This window comes from Chenopodium album, chromosome 1 (genome assembly GCF_948465745.1).
Source record: "Chenopodium album chromosome 1, dcCheAlbu1.1, whole genome shotgun sequence".
NCBI classification, from domain to species: Eukaryota; Viridiplantae; Streptophyta; class Magnoliopsida; order Caryophyllales; family Amaranthaceae; genus Chenopodium; species Chenopodium album.
This window is the reverse complement of record NC_137834.1, coordinates 83,428,500-83,451,456: the sequence shown is the minus strand read 5'-3', so window position 1 is coordinate 83,451,456 and position 22,957 is coordinate 83,428,500. Positions and strand designations below refer to the sequence as shown.

At 35.4% G+C, this 22,957-nt stretch overlaps 3 protein-coding genes across 3 annotated transcripts; 1 reads left to right on the top strand and 2 right to left on the bottom strand.

Moving 5' to 3' along the window:
• Positions 1-12: 12 nt before the first annotated feature.
• Positions 13-9,076, top strand: LOC145620681 (uncharacterized). The gene is made up of 10 exons (XM_081675419.1): positions 13-186; positions 297-514; positions 1,298-1,412; positions 1,517-1,606; positions 1,808-1,981; positions 2,073-2,192; positions 4,127-4,237; positions 4,405-4,486; positions 4,563-4,612; positions 7,914-9,076. Exons 1-10 carry the CDS (start codon positions 52-54, stop codon positions 8,691-8,693), a joined length of 1,875 nt encoding a protein of 624 aa, XP_081531545.1. The 5' UTR covers positions 13-51; the 3' UTR covers positions 8,694-9,076.
• Positions 9,077-20,910: 11,834 nt separating this feature from the next.
• LOC145637073 (uncharacterized) lies at positions 20,911-21,519 on the bottom strand. Its single transcript, XM_081688585.1, has one exon. It carries the CDS (start codon positions 21,517-21,519, stop codon positions 20,911-20,913), a length of 609 nt encoding a protein of 202 aa, XP_081544711.1.
• Positions 21,520-21,543: 24 nt separating this feature from the next.
• LOC145637067 (uncharacterized) lies at positions 21,544-22,626 on the bottom strand. Its single transcript, XM_081688581.1, has one exon. The coding sequence runs from the start codon at positions 22,624-22,626 to the stop codon at positions 21,544-21,546; it is 1,083 nt and encodes a 360-aa protein (XP_081544707.1).
• Positions 22,627-22,957: the final 331 nt, after the last annotated feature.

The window sequence follows — 22,957 nt, the reverse complement described above, 5'->3', positions numbered from 1 at the left end:
ACTAGAAAAAGAAGCAGAAGAAAGAAGAGAGAGAAAGAACTGAAAAGAAAAATGGAAGACGACGAAGAACCACCGGTAGCCATTGAAATCGATGAAACCATCTCATACCAAAACCTACAAAACGACGAAGTTTCAGTCGTCGGCGTCACCGTCATCACCGGTTACCTGGGTGCCGGAAAATCCACTGTAAGTTACAAACTAATAATTATTATGACTGGTGTTTATTTTTTTCATTTTTAGTAAGAATTTAAAGTTAATATGAATACTAATTGTAAAAATGATGGAATTTAATGTAGTTGGTGAATTATATAATAAATTCGGAACATGGGAAGAAAATAGCAGTGATTTTGAATGAATTTGGGGAAGAATTAGGGGTTGAAAGAGCTATGATCAATGAAGGTGATGGTGGTGCTCTTGTTGAAGAATGGGTTGAGCTTGCTAATGGTTGTATTTGTTGTACTGTTAAACATAGTCTTGTTCAAGCTTTGGAGCAGCTTGTTCAGCGTAAGGAAAGGTATCTTATATTTCTTCTTGTTATTATATAATTTACTTGTCCCGAGGTTTGTTCGGGATTAATAGTCACGTTGATCGTGTAATTTGAACTTGTAATGTGATTACTATACGCGGTTGGATATTGTTTGGTAATTTTGTATTGAATTGTTTTGATATTGGGTATAATTTAAACTAGTAATGTGATTAATATACCCGGTTGGGTATTGTTAGGAAATGTTGTATTGATTTGTTTTGATGTTGGGTATAATTTGAAGTGTTGTAGGGTTAGGTTGATTAGCCGGGTGTTATTTGTTAGAGTGCCAGGGTAAATCATGTATTGTTGATTTGTCTAGTTTTTATGTAAATATTTGTGTTTATGTTTCTTTTGAATTGTTCTGCTGTGCATTTTGTTCTAATGTTACCTTGTTTGAACGTAAGTAATTTGATGAGCGCGGTGTAATAGTTATTTATGTATAGGAAAGTGTTTGTTGATGGAGTCTAGGAAGAATAGCAAGGTCTAGAATCATGCACAACAAAGGACAAAGGACATGAACACTCATAGCTAGGGAATTGTATGTTAGGTTAGAATGGACAATCATTCATTTGTTAGTTACCTTAGCTTTCACAAGTTACGTTCTTGTTGTTTCCTTGTTAGATAAGAGCTTAACCATGATCGATTTGGTAGGAAGTTGCTGTCATATCTCTTCTTTCCATTTTTCGATCTATAAAGTATATGTGTTGTATTACTTGAATACAGTAGTATGAATTGAGTAATTGTTTCTTTACCTCCTTTTGATTTTCATAGGCTTGATCATATATTACTCGAGACAACAGGCTTGGCAAACCCAGCTCCTCTTGCATCTGTCCTTTGGTTGGATGATCAGCTGGAGTCTTCTGTTAGGCTTGATTCGATCGTCACTGTAAGTTCCAATTTGTGTTTTTTGAAAATATTTTGATATCACAAAAGATTTTACTGTCCAGAGTTCTGGTCAATATAAGTAATCTGCTTTCTTTTCTCCCTTAGGTTGTTGATGCCAAAAATCTCCCTTACCAGCTCAAGCAACGAGATGATTCATCTTCTTTTCCTGAAGCTTATTATCAAATAGCCTTTGCGGTAATTGTAGTTCTTCCCACATCGGTTTCTTTATGCCTGGATTTTTCTAGTGTGGTTGCCCTGGTTGGGTGTTCCATAACAGTCATGCCCTCTGCTTTCTGGCTTCTTAGTAGGGAAATAAAATGTACTCACTTAATCTCTGGTAACCTGGAACTTGCAAAGTGATGGAAGTTTACAAAGATTTATTTTATATGGTTGCAGGATATTATTATACTGAATAAGGTTGATTTGTTAGCTCGAGAACAACCTGAAGGTACTCTGGAAGACTTGGAGAAGGGGATACATAAGATTAATTCTCTTGCTAATGTCATCCATTCAGTTCGTTGTCAAGTTGACTTGTCTAAGATATTGGATTGCCATGCTTATGATGCTACAGTTAGTTACATGCGTCTGATTTTCCATACCTTGGTAGGCTATTTCATAGTGATGGCATAGGTTTGTGATGTTTTCTAGCTTATCATTTCAGCATGCCTCTCATTTGGAAGCCTTATTGGAAGAAAACAAATCTTTATCTACTGGGGATCTTCATGATGCTAGTGTCAGGACCCTATGCATATCTGAGCCACAAGCGGTGTCTCTTGATAAGGTACTTTTCTTACCTGTAATTGCAGTTTTTACAGAAGGCTATTTGAACAAACTCTTCCATCTCAGTATTTATACAAATTTCTTTATAAAAGGCCTTCAGAAAAGTTGTTTGAAAAGGAAATAAACAAAACAAAGAGCTTTGTGTAAATAAAATTTGACCAACTATTCAGCAGGAGAAACCAAAATGCAAAATTGAACCTTTTAATGTCCGCTGGAGTGTTAATATGGACATTTATGCTACTTGTGCTGTTCTACTGCAATATTGTTGTTTTTTCTGAACATCTTTGTCAAAAACTGGCTTAGTGGCCTTAAAACTATCATGGATGGGATCTTCGTTGAGTATTGCTGGCACTTGGCAAAGAATATCAGAAGGGTGCTTTTTTTTTTGGGGTGAGGGTTGGGGGGGGGGGGGTTTAGTGGCTTAATAGTTGAACATCTGAACACTTTTTTTTATTTTTTAAATGAATTTACATGAAGATTATATAAATTATTGTTTCCCTTTATATTATAAGTATTAAAAAAAATAGTACGAAGCTAGCAAACTGTGGCAGAATAATTCATAAGAATTTGTGGGCTGCGATAAAGTCATAACGGTGATACTCTGCTATGGATCAATATTAAGGGAAGGGAGACTTTAGGTAGTTAGTTGTCAAGCTTCTTGAATGCTTGAATAGTCAATACTTTGCTGTAATTTCAGTGTATAATCAATCACATCACCTTCTTAAAGCTTGATTCTCACATTCAATCTCTGGATTCACTCCATATCCATGAAAATTATTTAATTGCACTTGATGGTTTATTGCCATAACAAAGACTTGTTGCTTAGTATTGGGCCTATAGGCATTCAAAATTTACTTGTAATATTTGTGAATATTTATCCAGTAATAGTCTAGTAGATGATGAATTGTCAAGTCAGCTAATGAAGAAAGGAAAGTAGCAAGTAGTACTTAAGTTTCTTGAGATGTTGGCTATCAGACTATATAATATTGCACTCCCTCCGTTTCGCAATAATTGTAACACTTTCCTTTTACATCCGATTCATAATAATTGCAATACTTCCTTAATTGAAAAGAACCCACTATTATTATATTGTTTCTCTCTCCCACAAACCCCGCTTTCACAAATATTTTATTAATTTTCTTTTGTACGATCCCCACTTACATTACTTTCTTTTAGTTTATATTATTTCTCACCTCTTCTAGCTATACTTATATTATAACAAATCTTATATTGGTCCCCACCCTATAATTTTCGTAAAACTTTGTGCACACCCTTGTGTTGCGATGATTATGAAACGGAGGGAGTAAGTGTTATTGGGGTTTGCAATATAGCCAATTGGATCCTTTTGATCTTATCTCTAAGATATATTATATTATGTGATCTAGTTTGGGTGCTTCATGTGGATTAGACTTTTGAAATAATTCTCATTGTACCTTGTGATGCTTGATTTAGCTTTGAGAGATGTGTTACTTTCCTACTAGCCTATGAAATAGGAATTCTGCATAAAGGCAAACACTTCTGATATTTTGGTAGAGAAGTTTGATTGATGTCAAGATGGTATAATTAAGCTATGTATGAGCGAGAGAGTGTGAAAGGGAGAAGGATAAGAATATTAGCAAGATTTTTCTATTCTCCCTTCCTCCCTCCAGGCCTGTGCATCTATTTTAGTACTCGGATATATATTTGCTTCATTGCCAACTCGTGAAATGTTACATTATATGACCTTGCAAAAGTGATGGTAATGCGGCTATCATCATCAATAACCAAATTCTCGATTTAGTCTGTACAGCTGTACTGTAAAACTTGTGATTTTCCATCTGATGCCAAAAAATCATGAATACTCTCTTTTTTTGTTCTGCATGTTTCTTTTATACTTTGATTTAGTGATGGATTAGGTATAGGTCCAGTCTCACTTTTCATTATTATACATTTAAGGTTCGCATATGGCTTGAAGAGATTCTTTGGGACAAGAAAGGTGGTATGGATGTCTACCGCTGCAAAGGAGTTTTAAACATTTCAGATTCTGATGAACTCCATACCCTACAGGTAATAATTTCTCATATTATTTATGCCTGTTGGCTTCTTATTCCAGGATCTTGATCTCCTTTGTGACTCACAAGAGTCACAACTCCATATTATTTTCTTTGGATATGACTCATTTAATTTCTTCTATGGTGATCATTAAGAATTGTGTGCTGCTGAATGTCGTGCAGGCTGTGAGAGAAATATATGATATCGTTCCTTCCCGTGCATGGAAAAATGAAGAAACTCGAATGAACAAAATTGTATTTATCGGTAATGGAAAGTCATATCATACAAGACATCTTCAGTATCTCAAACCTTTTCTCACTTTTTCCTGTTTCATGTTCAGGTCAATGCTTAGACGAAGAAATTCTGGCTGATTCTTTTAAATCCTGCAAGGTAACCAGCTAAGATTTGTGTTTCAAGTGTTGCTCAGTTGAGGATGATTTGATATTAAATAGGTTGACTAGAAATACTTCTACAATATGAGTTCATACTTGCTTGACTTGGTAGTTCTCTGCCTTCATTTTGGTTGCTGTAGCCTTGAGTATTGCTATGATCCTTTGCAATACAGTTATACTGTAGCTTTGAATACCATGGATAACACAGAGTTGTACATTAGTTGTTTACCGGAGATAATTGTTGTTGACGAATTTTTTACCTTTTCAACGTCTGCATTGGAAGAACTCTTGGACCAAAATTTCGGAAATGGATCATTTGATCATGCATGATGCATCCATACCTACTTGTAAATAAAAAGAAAATCACTAGTATCCTTATCTACGGTGGCCTTGTAATCTTGTATTAACCAGCTTCTTCAAAGATTAAAAAGTAGTAGTTGTGAACACTTTTATCTTTTTAGGTAATGTTTTGAAAAAAAAAAGAAAACTTTAGGCTGGCTGGTAAATCTTGCTCTGTGTAAGGCATCTCACGTCAAGCAAAAGTACAAAGGTCATGGTTTCGATTCTAATGTGAACCTTGTCTTTTCTTTTCTCGTTTACCTTCTTGCTTCGAGAGGGAGTTTTTGGGTGAAGCTGTATTTGACATTGTTGCTTACCGAGGTACGTGTACAGCTATGCAACACAAATACAGAGTATATAATGATCAATATAATCCTCAACTCTGAAGTCCGACTGTTCTTAAGATTCTTGATTGGCTGGATGAAGTACCTAATGTGTAAATCAATGTGAGCAAATGAATGCAATTTGATTTCTTTATTGCATATTTGCATGATTAGTTATATTGTTTGAATCTGTCGCAAAGCATGAATGGCTGATCAAGGAAGCTGCTACTAATTTTTTTTAGCTTTGTTAGCCTTCGTCACTTGACAAATTCTAATATAAGACGGTTGTTACATAAAATCATGAGCATGACTCCATAGTTTCTGATCATGAAGAACAATCCTGTATTACTTGTATAAGTTGTATTGCACAAGAGTTATTTTTTTTTTGCTTTCTTTTAGTCAACCATATAACAACAAGAAAGAGGGTGATTTCCCTTACCTTCCTAGGTTTTAACTTTTAACCACATAAATAGAAATGTTAACATCTTTGTTTTCTCTTCCATTCCCCTCCATTCCTATCATTTTTTGCCTTCTTAAAAACCCAACCAAGTTGCGGAAGAGCCTAGATGGAGCCACTTCATCAACATCTCTAGAAGTGGATTGAGAAGATGATCTCTGCAGGCGCGATGAGAAAGAGGAAGAAGATAGCCTTCGAGAAGATGGCATTGTAGACCACCGGGCCAACTTCTCCAAGTAGAATGCGTAATCCTTAACACATTCAGGGTCCAACTCCAACTTCAACTTCAACTTGGGTTTAGCCACCTTGGTTTTCTTTTCCCATCTCCACCTTAACCACGACTTAATGGGGAGGCAACGATTCTGACTCGAAACCAACTCAAGTCGGGTCAAAGAAGATGAAGGGAATTCTTGCTATTGGAAGAAAGGCTCATGGACTGAACACTTCCTGTTTGGAGTTCCTGTGATGGTGAAGAAGAAGAGGAGACGAGTCTAGATGATGACGATGATAATAACAATGATGGTGGTTCGGGGCTTTGATGTGGTTGGAACTTGGAAACTCCGGGTCGGATTTCCCAGTTGAATGGGATTGCTGGTTTCTTGATTGAATCATCTACTACAATTGCCATTTTTGTTTCTTTACTCTCCATAAACATAGTTACACATGAACACATATATATAATTCAATAGTTAAGCTATCAACATCATGGTGCTTGCTGTGGTAAAGAAAAGGTTCCAAGATACATGCCACTTTCCAAGTCACAGTCATGCATGGGTAGAGATCATGAATCATTCCACTATTTTTTTTTTTTTTTACTTCATATGTTTATACAACACAATAATTAGAACTCCATATAACATAATAAATAAATAAATAAATAAATAAATAAATAACAACAAACACACACACACATTCTTATATATGGCTGGATACAACGTTTGGCTAGTCATTATGTGGATTACTTCGTTAGTGTTATAGGTGTTAATCGATCAGTGTTAACAAGTGAGTAATAACAATGTTTAAAATAATTAGTAGATGTAATATTCCCGTTACTTGGGCCACTTTTAGTTTAGCTTAATTAAATTAAATTTGTTTATTTAGAAAAATTAAATCAAACCAGACTATTCTTAGAAACGGAGTGAGAGCTATTTTAGATTTTTAGAAACTTCATTTAAAGTATATCAATACCAAAAATAAAATAAAAAAAATTGCAAAGCATGGATTTTTTTTTTTTTTTTTTCAAATAAAGGAAGCATTTCTCTTGTTTTATATGTAAATTGCAATGTTCAGAATTTTACATAATTCACTCAATTTTTTTATTGTCAATAGTGAGAAATAGAGAGTGAGGGATAACTTAAGTGATTAGAGTTTTTCTCCCGATATTACAATTGCTCAAAAAAAAATTTTTTATGGAAAGTTAGAGTCATGCTTAACAAGGATTTCCTTATTATTTGTGCGCTCTATATATTTTTGCTCTCATGATGAATACAACTATACAAGTCACATTTTCTACATTGCGAAGCTATAGAAAAAAGCGTCTCCAGTTCCCTGCTTTCTTTTCAATCTCAGGTCTTTTTCTTGCTCTATTTTCTGTCCATGAATTTGTTCCTTGCTTTTTAATTGCTATTTTCTGTCAATTCTTTCAATTGAGACTTTGTTAATTGATTTTATACTTCTACCCAATTGTTCAAGGTTTCTTTATGATTCTTTTTTTTGTATATTAACCCTCTTAATTTAATTATATCTTTTGTTGAAGCCAGAATCAAATTTGTTGTTTTTCTCCCTTTATATGTTTTTCCTTGTGAAATTTTGATCATATGAAATTTGCATATTTTTCATTTCGTTGTTCTTGATTATCTTTTATCTGTTCATCCTATATTGCTGTTTGCCTACATTTTTGTTGTATCAAATTTGTTTTAAGTCTGAATTTTTCTTGTGTTCTGCAAATTTTAGTAACAGACATTGTTGTGTCAAATTTGTTATAAGTCTGAAAGTTTATCCGGTTTTTTTTCTTGTGTTCTGCAAATTTTACTTACAGACATTGTTGTATCAAATTTGTTTCAAGTCAAGAAGTTAATCCGGTATTTTTTTTTTTGTGTTCTGCAAATTTTACTTACAGACATTGTTGTATCTAATTTGTTTAAGTCTGAAAGTTAATCTTGTAATTTTCTTGTGTTCAGCAATTTTTACCGACAGACATGGGAGACAAAGAGGTGTTGAAGTACATGGATGTTGTTCTGCGGGATTCAGACCTGGACACTTTACGAGGACCTTGCTTCCTCAATGACCAAATCATTGCATTCTACTTTAGCTATCTGTTCTCTAGCAGCAAATCTGATGACATCCTGCTTGTTAAACCTTCTATATCTGTCTTTCTTGCAAAATGCGAGGATGACAAGTCTGTTGAAGAGTTCGCTCAGTCTTGCAGGCTATCAAGCAAGAGACTGGTCCTTTTCGCCATAAATGACAATGATGATTATGGTGGAAGTCATTGGAGCATCCTAGTGTATGACAGGACAAAGAACTCGTTTCTGCATTACGACAGTATGGAGGGAGTGAATAATTTTCATGCCATGAAGCTGTATGATGCTGTTAAAGAATTCATGGGGCCAGGCGGTGAGGTTTCAAAGCCACAAACCTCATCGTCTTCACTAAAGAAGCAGAGGAATAAGAAGAAGAGTGTGCAGTCTGTATCAAAGCCTCTTAGAGCCGCGAAACCTGAATCAGTTGCTGTTACCACACCAGCTGTTTTCGTAGAGTGTAAGACCCCTCAGCAATCAAATGGATACGATTGTGGTCTCTATGTGTTGGCCATTGCTAGGGCAATCTGTCAACGGTGTTCACATGAAAACAACAAGGGCGACGTGATATCAGTAATAGAGAAGCATGTTGATGATTCTGTGGAGATCAATATGCGAAGTGAGGTATTGGAGATCATAGAGGAGTTAGCCAAGAATTGAGTTATTGTACATCTGTCTCAAGTAGGAGTGAGTTACTTATGTTGGTCCAGACTCCAGAAAATATGAGGGTTGGATCATCATAATTTACACTTTGAAGATATGTTAGTCTGAAATCTGAATGATCCTATGATTTCTGCTTTGCAGGATGAGGCACCTGTGTCAACCAATGTGAACAGGTGACGTAGTAGCAACTAGCAAGTACATGGTTTTACATTAATCATTAGTCGATTTCGATTTCTTCGTGCTTCATTAGGAATCTTATTATTTAATACAGAGTATACTAGGTGAAACTCGTGCAATGCACGGTTTGAATTTTTTAAAACCCTTTTTTTTTTTTTTTTTTTTTTTTTGTCATATATTAAGATAAAATTCATAATATCAAAAGATAATACTCCGTAGTTTATATTTAAATAATTTAAACTTAAAAATCTCATTCGCTAATTTTGCTTACATGTCATTTAAATTATTTAATTCTAAAAAAATTAATAATCTCTTAGGGCCTGTTCACATTTGCTTAATTTCAGTTCAGTTTAGTCCAGCTCCAATCAGTTCAGTTCAACTCTTAATCAAGGCCGGCTAAGGCCCTGTGTAAACCGGTCCTCGGCACAGGGTCCCATGACCCAATACATTTCAAGGGCCCCAAATGAAAATGTTTAGTATAATTATCAAGTTTGTAAATTAGTTAATGCATAACCTTGATGGCTTGGTGGTAGAATAGTTAGGCTTTGTTATACTTGGTAATTGGTATGAGGTTCGAACGTAAAGGAAGAATTTTAATATATTTCACTCTTTTAAATTAATAAATGTAAAAATTATTATCATGTACGTGTCTTTTGCCATTGCACACAATTTATCTATTTTTTTTTTATTAACTAGCTGATTTTTTTTCATTACAATAATATAACATTATCTACGTCTTACATAGTTACATAGTTACATGTATATCACTTACAAAGTATATGACCGTATATCATTAAGGCATAAATTCACAGTTAATTTACTTGAATATTTATGTCATTTAATTTTCTTTTCATTATTAGCGATATTTTAAACTATTAAACATTGTAATGAAAATAGCACAGGGCCCCAAATTTGCATGAGACGGCCTTGCTCTTAATTTTCCTCTCTCATAAAATATTCATTTCAGCTCAGTTCAATTCAGCTTAATTCAGTAAATGTGAACAAACCCTTATTTAATTTGCTACCACAAATTTATAATCCTACGTGGCGAGCATTGCACGAGTTTCACCTTGTATACTCTGGATTTAAATTACGTAATAGTAATGACTAATAATAATATTGGTGAAAATGTTTGATTTAGAAAATTATTATTATTTTTTTTTTAAAAAAAAGAAAAAAAAAAAGTAAACAAAAAAAATTGTGATTCTTGTTGAGTTGACATTAGGAATGGCAACGGATCGGATTCGGGTCGGATGTGGCTAAATCCGAATCCGATCCGTTTAGTAAACGGACCCTGGACTCGGATCCGAATCCGAGTCCGAATCCGAAAAATCCAAGTTCGAATCCGATCCGACTCGTAATTTTCGGATCCGAATCCGGTCCGTTTATTCGGACCTCCGAAATGGTCCGAATATTTTTTTTTTTTTTTTTTTTTTTTTTTTGTAATGTCATATACCTATAATTGCTTGTATTGTCATACCAATTAAAGTATAAACATAACATATTTAAATTATAAACTAAGTTACATAACAAAATTTTGCTACAAAACAAGCAAATAATTGTCCCAAGTTATAGAGCATATGCTTATATTCTCGGATTCGGACTCGGATTAGACTCCGTCGGACTTTGCGTAGGGTCCAAGTCCGATCCACCTCCTATTCGGATTCAGATCTATTTTATCGGATTCGGATTCGAACTAATTTTAAACGAATTCGAATCGGATTTTTTCCTTCGGATCGGATCGGATTCGAATCGAACTCGCATTAAATTGTCATCCCTAGTTGACATCTAATGTGAACATTTCTTAATTAACCTGAGACCTGAAGTGACTCGATACAAAATGACCTGTGACCCGACCTGATTAACAATTCTACATGAAGTAATAAAATCATTTTAGATTGTGAAGTATATTATTTCAATCAATTAGGATATATTATAAACAAATATTATGCGTTTTGAATCACTTCCTTTGCAACTCTAAACCAACAATTTTATCCTATAAATCTAAACTAATTTTTTTTATCCTACGGGGTAGTTTTTATATATCCAATTAAAAAAAATACTTTTTAATTCATAAAAAATACATCCAAATAAATCCTACGCATCAAACTAATACATAATTGTTGCATATGTGGCAACACTTGACGGAAAGCGACACTAAGTTGAAACGCCAAGTGTCGTTGTCTCGTGGCTTGACTAAAAGTTTAACTTTATATTTTAGTTATATATGACTAGTTTTGTGCCAGGGCGATGCCCAATAAAAGTTTATGATAATCTTTTTGGCTTGAATGTTAAATATGGTCATATATCCCGTCAAAAAAAAAAAGGTCATATAATCCCTTTTGATAATTTGTATAGTAGGGCACTTTTTGTAGTTTTGTTTGTAAATAAAAATCTATTTTACTGATTAGAACTTATTTTTACATATTTTCTATTTTTTATTGAAAGTATTTTTTTTACCAATATTTAATATTATTTTTTAAAATAAATTAATATATTATAAATGGCTCTAATTTTAAAGAACTTTTTTAAACGAATTTTATGATGGAAATAACACCGAGTTATACGGTATTTATTAAATATTATGATTAATTTTGTATCTATGAAATATTAGAAGTATATTATTGAGCATCATATGTGTCACAATTAAAACTCTATATAGCAATTTTATCTTGAAAAATCTATCCAAAATTCGCTTCCTGAGCATTATATAGATGTGTCACAATAAAACCTAGTTTTTGCCTACATGGCGAATAACTTGAATGTCAAGTGTCATTGTCTGTTGGGCTGGCTGGGAGACCGGCTTTATGTATATATATATTATATTATATTATATTTTTGTAAAAGATTTGTTTCTTTAATACAATTTTATTCAGCAAAAAAATTAAAATAAAAAACATTCAAGTCATATCAAGAGATGACACGTGTCATTAATGGTGCGTCTTTTAGTACATAGTTATTGATTGGTTGTAATACTACTCTTGAATACTGTATTACGTCAATTGTTAAACCAACTCGATTTCGAAATGAACTCGAATTGGTTTAAAATAACGTAAATACAATAAATATATATTATATAATATACTATGAACACTGTAAGAACACCACCCACCAAACTACATATCCATTTAACCAATACAATTGCCGGAACTTCGTGGAAGTTTTCGAGTACATTTATGTTGTAAAATCACTCTCTGATCCAAATACTACCGGAATCAGAATGGAAAAAATGAACGCATGAATGAATTTACCTTTTTTTATCATTACCATGACGAGTTCTGTTATAAAAATGTAGAAAAGAGATTTTCTTACGCTTAAAAACTGAAATTCTTTTCTTACAAATTTATGGATTGAATTTAGGTTGTTAAGATGTTGTTTCTTCAGTCAGGTTTTCTAAATTTTAAATTGCGAAGGTTGAGTGGACAATAATATACTATGAACCCCGTAAGTACACCACCAACCAAACTATATATCATTTTAACTAATACAGTTTCAGATCTTCGTGGAAGTCTCTAGGTATGTTTAGATTATATAATTCACCTTTTGATTCAAAGACTACCGGAATTGGAATGACCGACGAAAAAAAGAACATAAATGCATGAATAAATTTATCTATATTATGGTTGTTGTTTATCATTACCATGACGAAACAACCAGTAACGAGCCAGTGCCGGATCAACCTTTTCAACAAGTGAGTTCAAATCAATTTACGCTAATTCTTAACCAAAAGTAGATAAATTTATTATCCTAAATCATTAATAAAAACATTTATATAAACTTTCATAATGACTTAAAATTCATAAAGACAACACATTATATAATATATTATATATTATACATATATTGCACATATATACAAATATTAGATGATGCCCGTGCATCATTTCTATTTTTTGAAAACGAATATTTTTTGCATCAATGTGATAAAATTTGTTATTTTATTCGTTTTATGTAGTATATCATTTAATATTTTTATTTGAAAATAATAAATTGTGAGTTTTCTCTAAATCATTAAATATTTAGATCAAATTCTTAATCTCAAAAAATAATATTTTATATTTAATTCATTTAAATTTTAAAATCTTATTTGCCAATTTTGCTTATATGTGGCATTTGAATTATTTAATTTAAAAGAATTTACAAAATTCTTTTTTGATTAGCTGTCACTAAAATTTATAATCTTACATGACGCGCTAAGAAAATTGTATCCTACATGGCTCTCTAAAAATTCGGGGAAAAACTTCCCTTTATATATATACTAGTTTTGTGTTCAGGCGATGCCCGTATTGTCCAAATTTTTTTAGCTTGAATGTTAAATACGATCATGTAACCCCTTTTGATAATGTAAAATATTTAGACATACGATATTATATCGCTTATTTATATAATAGTGTAGTTATTGTAGTTTTATTTGTAAATAGATATCTATGTTATTATTAACTTGATATTTTTTATTGCACTTAAATTATTTCAAATGAACTGAAAGTATTTTTGCCAAACTAAAATTATTTTTTCTGATTAAAATTAATTTTCTATTTTTTTATTAATATATATTATAAATAGATCTTTAAAAAACAAATTTTATAATTAATATAGTACTGAGTCATAAGATATATATTAAAAGTTATAATTAATTTTTTATGTATGAAATATTCGAAGTATATTGATAATAAAACACTACACAACATTTTTATCTTAAAAAAAGCTATCGAAAATTCGCTTAGTTAGCATCTTATGTGTCACAATAATACCTATTTGTCGGCTACGTGGCTCGACACGACACTTGGTGAAAAACTGAAATACCTAGTGTCGATATCTTGTGGCCTGGCTGCGAGACCGGCTTTATATATTAGGGATATGATATATTAAATTTTATTTGGTTAATATTTTAGTCAAATAACCCTTTAATTTGTGTTTAAACCTAAGTGAGATTTTTTTTGTTAAAAGTTCAAATAATAAGATGAACTGTTTAATTTTTCTTCTATATTATAGATGTTTATGTATGATCCGATAACCCGGAAACCCGAACCTGAGATCCTGATACTTCTATCGGCAAGCTGAGAACCTACACAATGAACAGAAGTCAGCTAACCCCGGGGTGATCCGGGGATAACCACTCCGATGATAAAGTTAGAAAATGTTTATGAGAAGATAAGTAAGAGAGAGAGAGAGAAGAAAGAGAAAGAGAGAGAGAGAAAGTAGAGAGAGAGTAATTAATGCTTACCATTTAATGAAGCTTAACCTACTATTTATAATAAATTTTGTGACGGGTGGCTATAAGGCATGCAAGGCTTTTCTCGCCAAGTATCAACAAAAAGACTGCCACGTGCCAAGTACTGTAGGGCCCAATATGGCCGATATGTCTTCTTTTTAAAGCTTATCAGCCCTTGCCTGGCCGATATGTTTCCTTTTTAGATGATATCAGCCATCGTCATATATCATCCCATACAACTAGCCCCCCAAGTGAGGACGTTAGATTATCGATCGACGTTCTCACTTTATATCATGCTAGGTTTTTACTTTCTTTTCATATTATAAAATTATGTGATCAATTAATTTAGTTTAGTACTATGTTTCTTGCACTCTGTTAAGTGTATCTATTATAATATTTGTTGTAATTTTCGTGGGCGTTTTACAAGTGACCTTGTGTACCAATAGAACACAAGGTCTACTTAATAAATGAACTGGGAGCGAAAAACTCCGTTTTCCCCCCAAGTGACCTTGTGTGCCGACAGGACACAAGGTCTACTTAATAAACTAATTGGGAGCGAAAAACTCCGTTTTCCCCCCAAGTGACCTTGTGTGCCGATAGGACACAAGGTCTACTTATTAAACTAACTGGGAGTGAAAAACTCCGTTTTTCCCCCAAGTGACCTTGTGTGCCAACAGGACACAAGGTCTACTTAATAAACTATCTGGGAGCGAAAAACTCCGTTTTCCCCCCAAGTGACCTTGTGTGCCGATAGGACACAAGGTCTACTTAATAAACTAACTGGGAGCGAAAAATTCCGTTTCCCCCCCCCCCCCCCAGTGACCTTGTGTGCCAATAGGACACAAGGTCTACTTAATAAACTAACTGGGAGCGAAAAACTCCGTTTTCCCCCCAAGTGACCTTGTGTGCCAATAAGACACAAGGTCTACTTAATAAATGAACTTCTAAAACGCTATCGTTTAGGAGATGAATCGTTTGCTAGGTTTTAAGCGGGAAACATGGTATGGGGTAGGACACGTGTTGCTAATCTATCAATTTGCATTTAAATTCTACAAATTATCCTAGCCATTGGATTTCTGACTCAAACGTCACATCAGTTTCTTCCTTTTTACAAAATTTGCGTTTTATTTTTCACATCTCATTTATTTTAAAAGCGAAAAGTCGGTTTAAAAACTGAGATTTCAGGAAAAGGGCTTCCATCTTCATCTCCATCGCTGTCATAGCAAGCCACCGCCTATTTGTCTGCTCGTTATTTAGAAGCGCAATTGAAGTTCTGCACTCTGGGCGAATAGCTTTAAGGTATTTACATAATTTTAATCATACTTTTTGTTAGAAAAGGATTTACATGCTTCATAATTCGATTTTTTATATCTCCCTTTTTTTTTTTAAGTTTAGGATTTTAGATGTCCAATAGTAGTATTGATGAAGAACTCCCTTCCCTAAGCACTGTTAGGCGTCGTCTTATTAGACAATCATTGGGTAAAGACCTCGGCCGTTCTGGAGGGACAGCTTCTTCCCTATCTGACAATATTGACGATCCGTTTCAGCCGTTATCTCCAGAAGAGCAAAAGAAAGCCTTTTATCGTCACAAATTACTAGCCGACTGTGAGAAGGCTACTCGCCCTGTTAACCCATGTATTCCGGAGGGTACGGAAATTCTTGATATCGAACCAGTTAATGTCCGTTATCATATGAGGAGTTTTGACAACACGCGGTTCGACCAATACGGCTCTAACGTTGGGAACATTGGTGTAAATACCACATTTATGCCGAGAATGAAGCAAACAAGTTATCAACCCGAGGTTGCGGCCAGAGAAGCTGCTGAATCAAGTAAAAAACCTGGGAAAGGTCAGGTGGTAAGTCCTAGCTCTTCCGATTCCGACAGAGAAGAGTGTCCCCCCACCTCGGCCTGAAGACCAACCATCTCCCGTTCATGAATCCGCAATAAATTCGGTTGAAGATGACGACAACTCTGACGGCGAGAGTAGGGACGATGTCATTGACTTAACCACAGAAATAATTCAAGAGGAGAGATTGGATGAAGAGTACAACTCTGAGACCGATGACAATGATTTTCGGCAACCTCTTGTCTTGCCGAGGAGTAGTAAAGTAGGGAAAGCCATAATAAGCGAGAAATTCCGAAAAACCGCAACAGAGAAAGATTAATGTCGTCGTGCCAAGCGATTTTATAATCTTCCTAACGGCTATGACCTTTATCTTCCGGCCGCAGGATCTTCTGTTCTTGATTGCCTTGCTGGTCATGTTGCCGTTTATGCTAAGCATTTTGATTTTGGTTTACGATTTCCTCTTCACCCATTTGTAGCAAAAATTTTAAAAGCTTGGAACGTCTGCTTAGTTCAGTTAACCCCTCCCACAATTCGTGCTGTAATCGCTCTTGTGTGGGTTTTGCTGTATAGAAATTTTCCTCTAACTCTTAATGCTTTTCGGAAGCTGATGACCCTAAAAAGAGATGGCCAATCTGAGGGTTGGTGATCTTTGTATACTGCTTCTAGAAAATATACCGTTCACCCTAAGCTATCTAGTTGTAAAGGGTGGCAAGAAAAGTTTTTCTTTTTATCTGTTCCCGATGATTATCCTATTCGGAGAACTTTTTATCATCCACATCCTCGATTTGACACTATTCCCGAGAGGGAACTCGGTCGCCATGAACTTAGAGTTGTCAATTACTTTGACATTATTGAATCCCAAGATGATGAAGGTAGACCTCGCCTTGCTCCAAAAGTGTGGGTTCCTAATGTGGGATACATTCTCGGCAATGCCCCATTGTCACATGTCGGTTGACAGGGTAAAGTCGTATCCCCTAATAAAAAATAATTACCTAAATCACTAACTACAGTAGATAGGGAAGTAGGGTCGAACTCCACAGGGAAACAAGTCTTTTTAATTCTAATTAATTATTATAATCTAAATTATCCAAGTAACCAATATTTTTAGGTATGAATTCTATACTACGAAGAATAAGTTTAGGGAGAAAAGAATCAATAATAAGGAAGCCTAGGGTCACAGGTTCACCAATAATTAATATTCCGGGATAAAACGAAGTAATTAATAATTAACAATGCACAGATAACATGATTAACAGGTTCTCGCAATTTATTAATCAACATAGATCTAACAGGCTCTCGCAATTTACTAGACCTAAGTTCCTATTGAAAATAGCCTTTAATATTAAATTAACATCTGCTCGAATCATCAATTCAATATTGCTAAACATTCACAATCAAATTACATCTGCTCGATTCATAATCTAATTGCAAAGAATTAAAACAATTCAATAAGAAATTATCATGCAATATCAATAATCAATAATAACAAATTATCCCTTCATATTAATTATGGATCCCCATAAACCCTAGAAAGAAAATTACTCACACATAATTAAATCTAAATTAAACAAAGCAATTAAATAAGACATGATCAAGGAAAAAGATTAAATAAAGGATGGAATTAAACCAGGAGTTGTAGAGAGAGAAACAAAAGAGAAAGAAATACTAGGAGTTTAATTAAGAGGAGAGAGAAAGAAAAGTTAGAGAGAGAAAGAGAAAAGAAAACTAAAACTAAAAAACTAATCTAAAACTAAACTAAAAAAAACTTATGAAAAGAAAAACCTACCCCCCGTAATACTACTACTACTCCTCTTTATAAGGAAGAAAGAATCCTATCCTCACTAAAATTCTTATTTTATTATTCTTCTTAACAAAAGTCTAATACTACTACTTCTAACTCCAAACCCTACGTACTACTACTTTTCAACAAAGGAAAGGCTATTGGGCTTTAAGAACAAAGCCCAATATTAGTAGAACCCCAACTCATGAAGGCAGTAATATCACGCCAGCAACAATGCGGTAGAAATATATGCACCCGATCGGGCCCGGTCACCATAGCAGCGAGTTGGGCCTTTTTGGCTTCGTTTGCCTTTGGCCCGAAGCTTCTTTATTTCATACTTGATCTGCAACACTAATTTGGTTCATGATATTAATTAAACATTGAAACTTTGGACCTCTTTATTGAATCGAGCCCTTAATCACCGAACCAAATTCCTTTAACTCGGTCTTGGGCTTAAATTATTCGATCATAAAATACGATGAAACTCAAATATCTTTGTAGTGGTCTAATAAGCTCTGAAATTGTCACAATTCTGCAAATTCCTACAAAATAATACCAACTCTACAAAAACGCTAGAAAACGTATATTAGTAATAAAAATAGCTTCGCAGAGCTCAAATAAGCACAAATATGACCGTGGGACGGGGAATAAAATATATATAAAATAGACTCATCATCGGTCTGTGCTGGACTGACTATTATGGTACTAACCCACTATTTGTAATTATGTTTATGATTTGATTTTGTGCTGTCTTTTATCTACATAATACCAACTTTATCTTAACCTTAACCCCCCTTTATATGTGTAACAGGTGTTGACAAGCTAGATAATAAGCAGCTTGGATTGTCAGCTGACGGCAAAAGGGTTATTCGGAGGTGTCCTAGAGCTCCCAGCCCCAGTTACGACACACTTGCTTCATATTGCAGTCGCGCTTCCCCAGTCAATCCAAAAAGAAAAGCTGAAAAGATGGCTGATGATCAGTCAAAGAAGAGAAAACTGTCCACTTTGAGAAATCGTCGAGGTGGTAATGTCGCAGCAGCGAACACCAGGGTATCCGACATCCAGGCTGAGAAGAAATCCAGGGCAGATGACAATAAAACCACACGCTCCTCTCAGCCTTCCAAGCCTTCTACTGTCGAAGACAAGACAGTGGTTCAAACCGAACCAATTACCAAAAAGATGGCCGAGAGGGTGGAGATTGAAGATCTCACTCGAACTTCCGAATCTCCCCCGCCGCAACCTACTGAGACAGTTCTACCAGCTGGTCCAAACATCCCCATTACGACTGGTGGATCTGATACCAGCATTCCTGGGTTCATTTACCGATCTCAGCAATGGATCGAGCGCCCAGAAGGGAGGTTTCCGGAAGTTGTTCTGATAGGGTTCTCTGTCCCCCCTGGCCATTCTGGGGATCGATGGCAGCCAAACCTTGACGTGTACCGAAATGAATCTCTTTATACCGACGATCCGATGCAAGGTGGTAATCTCGGATATCGGCTTTTATGCAACTTGGCTCCTCCCCTGGATAGACCGATGGGCGAAATCAGTCCCCTTGCTGCTGTTCATATGCATAATATGATGAAGGTACTTATTTGTTTTACTTTTACCGTGATACTTTATTTGTACGGGTAAAATTGTTATAACTCGGCTACGAGTTTATTATTATTTTTTAATTATTTTTTATTTTACTGTATTATGTTCTTATACTGAGACAACTTTTATACGTAGGCTATCATGTCTGGTACGGAACTAGTTGAGATGTACTGCTACTATCAGGAGCAACATCATCAGTCTTCTGCCAACCAGAATGCCTTACAAACTGCCTTAGACAATGCTGACAAGGCTTTAAATTTGCTGAAAGAGGTCAAAAAGAGAGATGACCTGGAGTTGGCGTCTCTGAAGGACAAAGCTGGCAAGGCTGAAGGACTTGAGAACGAGGTTCAACAGCTGAAGAGCCAAATTTCCGAAAAGAACCTTGCTCTTGAGCGTCTTCCTATACTTGAGAAAGACCTCAACGATTCTAAGGCAAAAATTCAAAATCTTGAATAGAAGGTTCAGAAAATGGAGGCTGACAAGCCAGGTATTCGGCAAAGAGCTGTCGGTCGCTACTTGGCTTCCAAAGAATTTTGCACACGGTTACAAGATCGCTTTGATGGCGGTTGGACAGCCGCGCAGAGATGTATTGCCCAAGCCGCCGGTTGGAAAAAGGAAGACTGGGCTAAGGTTGAAAAAGCCTTTGATGATGAAGCCTTCAAGATTCCTTCCGGCTTTGAACAACAGGAATTTGCTGAGGAGGATATTTTCAACGCAGAGCCAAGCGCCAATGAAGGCCTCAAAGATCCTAGCATTTTGGATTCCCCGACGTCTGATAATAAACAATCTTGAAGGGGCGGGCAGTCATCACCGACATCTTCTTGTGGGTCTTGTGTTGTTGGACCTTATCGGTCTTAGTTTGAAGTGTTTTTTCCGTTTTTATCAAACTATTTTTTGTATATTAAAGCTGCTTTATCGGCATATGCCCTTTTTGTGGTGGTGCCTGTCGATTGTTCTCGTACTATTTCCAACATTTAATCGTTTTTTTCTTTTTAGTAACTTACGCTATTTTTATAACTGCCAACGTTATTTATTATTGATAACTTATGAACTTTATATTACTACTCTACTAGTCTTAACGCCCTAATTTTAACATTCTGAGCTCAATATTTTATTCCCATTTTTATATCCATCTCGTCAGTAAGATAAAAGTTGAGACAAAAGATAATTTGAAGCAGGTGCTTATTAAATTAAGCTTTTTCCATACTTCTTGCCTCCTTAGTGCATATGCCTGCTGTACAGCCATATGCACTACAATATATCATGTGTTACTGATTCAGAGCATAATACCGGTCGCTTGCTGCACTAATTTAGTCAGTCAAGCACCCTCCCGGTTATCATTATCAGAGCTACGCCTCTTGTCGGCGTATACTCGATTTGATTTTACCGGAATTATATTTTGAACCAGCAACCTCGTAAGGTAATGAATACAACTGATCAGGTTGCGTTTTTATTACCCTCACGGAAGTGGTTTTTAGCTGTCCGTCCTACTTAACGATGTTTTGTTAAGTAGAGGATGCCTTTTCAATCGGTAGAATTTACGATAAAACACATATGTATTCCCACTGTAATTATTGCCGTTATTGATACAAAATTTCATTAAACTTATACATAATACTTTTTCAATACCGCAGTATTCCATACATTCTTCAACGGTTTTCCTTCTATTGTTTCTAAATAAAACGATCCTTGCATCACCATATCCCTTATTCGGTATGGTCCCTCCCAATTAGCTGTCAACTTTCCGTCTTCATTTCCTTTCCCTGTGGCCGCTGTTCGTCGCAGCACTAGATCTCCTTTATTTAACGGCCGATATGCGACTCTTTTGTTATAGGCCCTCGACATTCTATCTTTGAAGGCGGCTGATCTGACTGCTGCTTTCTCCCGTATTTCAGGGAGAAAATCCAACTGTTGCCGCAGAAGCAAGTCATTTTGATCCTCACAGTAATGTTGAATTCTGAACGTTGGCAACCCTACTTCTGCTGGTACAACCGCCTCTGTTCCAAACACTAAGCTGAATGGCGATTCTCCTGTTGCTTCTCTTACTGTAGTTCTATTTGCCCACAAAATTTCCGGTATCAAATCGGCCCATAAGCCCTTTGCATCCTCTATTTTCTTTTTGATCGCCGTTATTATTTGTTTGTTTGCCGATTCCGCTTGCCCGTTTGATTGCGGGTGACAGACTGCGGCAGATGCAAATTTCACTTTATACATGGACAACAAGTCCTTGACCGGCTTTCAGTCAAACTGAGTTCTGTGATAAAAAACCATCGCCATAGGCAACCCAAATCTTGTGAAAATATTTTTCCAGATAAATTTTTTCACTTCCGATGCAGTTATCTTTACCACTGGGTCCGCCTCTATCCACTTTGTAAAATAATCCACTCCTACTATGAGAAACTTCCTTCCACCCGTTGCTGAGGGAAACGGACCTACTATATCCATTCCCCATTGTGCAAAAGGAACTGGATTAAGTATGGGTGTTAGATCGTTGGACGGCAAATTAATAGCGGGTGCAAATTTTTGACATTTTTCACATCTCTTCACGTACTTAACGGCGTCTTCATTCATTGTTGGCCAGTAGTATCCCCTTCTCATTGCTTCCCGGGACAACGCTCTTGCACCAAGATGATTTCCGCAGGTGCCTTCATGTATTTCCTCAATTAACTTTACAGATTCTAGATCCGTTATGCACCTTTGTAATGGCAGCGAAAATCCTCTCTTATATAGCTGGCCTTGATACATTATGAACCATACGCTGTCCCTACGTATTTTTCTTGATTCTTCCCTATTTGGTGGCAGAACTTCATAGAGTAAGTATGCTAGTATCTTGTCAAACCATTGTACGCTGTTATCAACACAGCACACCTCTGATTTCTCCTCTATGCTTTTCTGCTTTAAAACCTCAACCATAACTGTTCTTTCCAAGTCATTAAAACTTGAAGATGCCAATCTTGCCAAAGCATCAGCTTGCGCATTCTGTGCCCTTGGCACTAGCCTGATTTCGAAATGTTGTAACTGTGCCGTTAGCTGTTTCATTTTTTCAGTATATTTCATCATTGCCGGCTCTCTTGTTTCATATTCTTCTGAATACTGGTTGGACACTAGTTGAGAATCGGTGATCAAAATTATTCTCTTTGCTTCAGCTGCTATTGACAATTGGATCCCTGCTATGGCTGCCTCATATTCAGCCTCATTGTTGGTGGCTTTAAACTTAAATTTGATCGCATACTCAAAAGTTTTCTGATCTGGGGCCGTTATGACTATCCCTGCCCCTGATCCAGTTGATGTTGCGGATCCATCTATTGATACCTGCCACATTGTAAACTAATATTATATATGTGATATTTCGGTATCTTAAACATTTAACCTTGACATTTATAAAAATTTATTTATTTATTATTTTTTTACAAAATACATCATAAGTATAGGATTATAAACCACTAAAACCTGCCAAGTTCCCAATTCTTCTTCCTCATCATTGTAGGTAGTTTCCACAATGAAGTCCGATAAGGCCTGCGCTTTTATTGAAACTCTCATACTCCGATAGCTCTACAGCCCATTTCAGCAGTCGACCTGATGTATCCATTTTATGCAGCGATTTTTCCAACGGATGGTTTGTCAGGACATCTATTGGGTGTGAATCAAAATA

Excerpts from the sequence above, each read along its gene's own strand:
- LOC145620681 (XM_081675419.1), top strand. The coding sequence starts at position 52 with ATGGAAGACGACGAAGAACCACCGGTAGCCATTGAAATCGATGAAACC. Across the intron at positions 515-1,297 it reads CTTGTTCAGCGTAAGGAAAG|GCTTGATCATATATTACTCG; the intron begins GTATCTTATATT and ends TGATTTTCATAG. Across the intron at positions 1,982-2,072 it reads GCCATGCTTATGATGCTACA|CATGCCTCTCATTTGGAAGC; the intron begins GTTAGTTACATG and ends TTATCATTTCAG.
- LOC145637073 (XM_081688585.1), bottom strand. The coding sequence starts at position 21,519 with ATGTATAAAGTGAAATTTGCATCTGCCGCAGTCTGTCACCCGCAATCA.
- LOC145637067 (XM_081688581.1), bottom strand. The coding sequence starts at position 22,626 with ATGTGGCAGGTATCAATAGATGGATCCGCAACATCAACTGGATCAGGG.